Here is a 1,284-nt window from a genome sequence, read left to right on the forward strand (position 1 = left end):
TTTCATTAGCACCTCTAGTAATATATTTACTGAGAAAAATGGTGACGTGTTCAATACTTATTTTACCCACCGTATATGGCATGTGAGACTTAAGCTTCTCCAATAGTCTTAATTTTGGCCCTCAGGCCACACCATAATTTATGTTCACTTTAACATCCAGCACATTGATAAAGATTTGTTTCTTTTACTTCATTCAATTTCACATACGCTTGTTAAAAAATGACAAGAGAAGACAAAATGTAGTTAAACCCAAAAAGTACACTTGGAATTGCATTTTTACTTACCTCCTGATCCATCTTCAGAGCTGGATTTGTGCAGGGACAGTCTAAAAGCAAAACAGCAAATAAAAGAAAGAATTAAAACAGCAAAACATATTTATTATTCATTTTTACAGTTGCTTGTGTCAAAGGCAGTACAAAAAAGAACTGCAGCCCAGTTTAAGAACGTTTAGGCCTTTTTTTTTGGAAGGGAYGCTGCAGTTCTGGCTGCTCGTCACTTGGGGTCAGTGATGATACTTGACTGATWGCAAACCAGGCTCCTGAGGCTTGAAAGGGAGAAGATGGTGGAGACAGGGTGCAGAAATTAATTTGAGATGGTTTAAATGCTAAGTCATTAAAACACTTTCAAAACTGAGAAAGGCTAAGAGGATTGACGGAGGACTAGAAGACGATGTCAGATGCGAGGGGAAAGAGAGACGTGAGAGGTGGATGGACAGAGAACACAGGGCAGACTCAGCCTGTTTGTGTTTCCATTTCAATCCACAGACTGGTTACACCAAAAAATAAAAAATAAAAAAAAGGAAAAAGGAAGGGAAGGAGCAGAGAATGAAAACTGTAGAAAAACTATAAGAAAGACAGACATGGAAAATATTTGAATGACAAAAACAATCTCAAACATACATAAATCCAATGGAACAAAAAGAAAACCCATCAATTTAAAAAACAATGTTTCCAGCTAACAATCAAAAAGTCAAGACTGAGCAGCACCGTGTTGGTTCAGGGCTGACTCATCCTTGCTSCAACCAAAGGTGAGAAAACCACAGTTATTTTTAAAAGAGAGGCTGAGCTTCAGAGGTTTAAGCTCAGAGTGGTGGATGAAAACTTGACGGTGGTGGAAACAGCCAACCTAAACGCTAGCTTCACTAACCACTAATCTGCTGAACAAGACTCTTAGTTATGCTAACGCTAATCTACTAAAGTGGTAGAAAAAAAATTAGTGGAAGCTAACACTAAACGCTCACTAAGGCTGTATCCAAAACGGCAGGCCGGGTCCTCCGGAGGACCC

At 39.0% G+C, this 1,284-nt stretch overlaps 1 protein-coding gene across 1 annotated transcript in view; it reads right to left on the minus strand.

Annotated features, from left to right (window-relative positions):
- The window catches only part of sash1a (SAM and SH3 domain containing 1a), a gene marked incomplete at its 5' end in the record, with an annotated part of 84,281 nt that overhangs the window by 46,340 nt on the left and 36,657 nt on the right, over nt 1–1,284 (minus strand). Inside the window, 1 exon segment of the mRNA XM_014011572.1 lies at nt 285–325. Coding sequence (XP_013867026.1) covers nt 285–325 — 41 coding nt within the window.

Source organism: Austrofundulus limnaeus, unplaced genomic scaffold, assembly GCF_001266775.1.
Source record: "Austrofundulus limnaeus strain Quisiro unplaced genomic scaffold, Austrofundulus_limnaeus-1.0 Scaffold82, whole genome shotgun sequence".
NCBI classification, from domain to species: domain Eukaryota; kingdom Metazoa; phylum Chordata; class Actinopteri; order Cyprinodontiformes; family Rivulidae; genus Austrofundulus; species Austrofundulus limnaeus.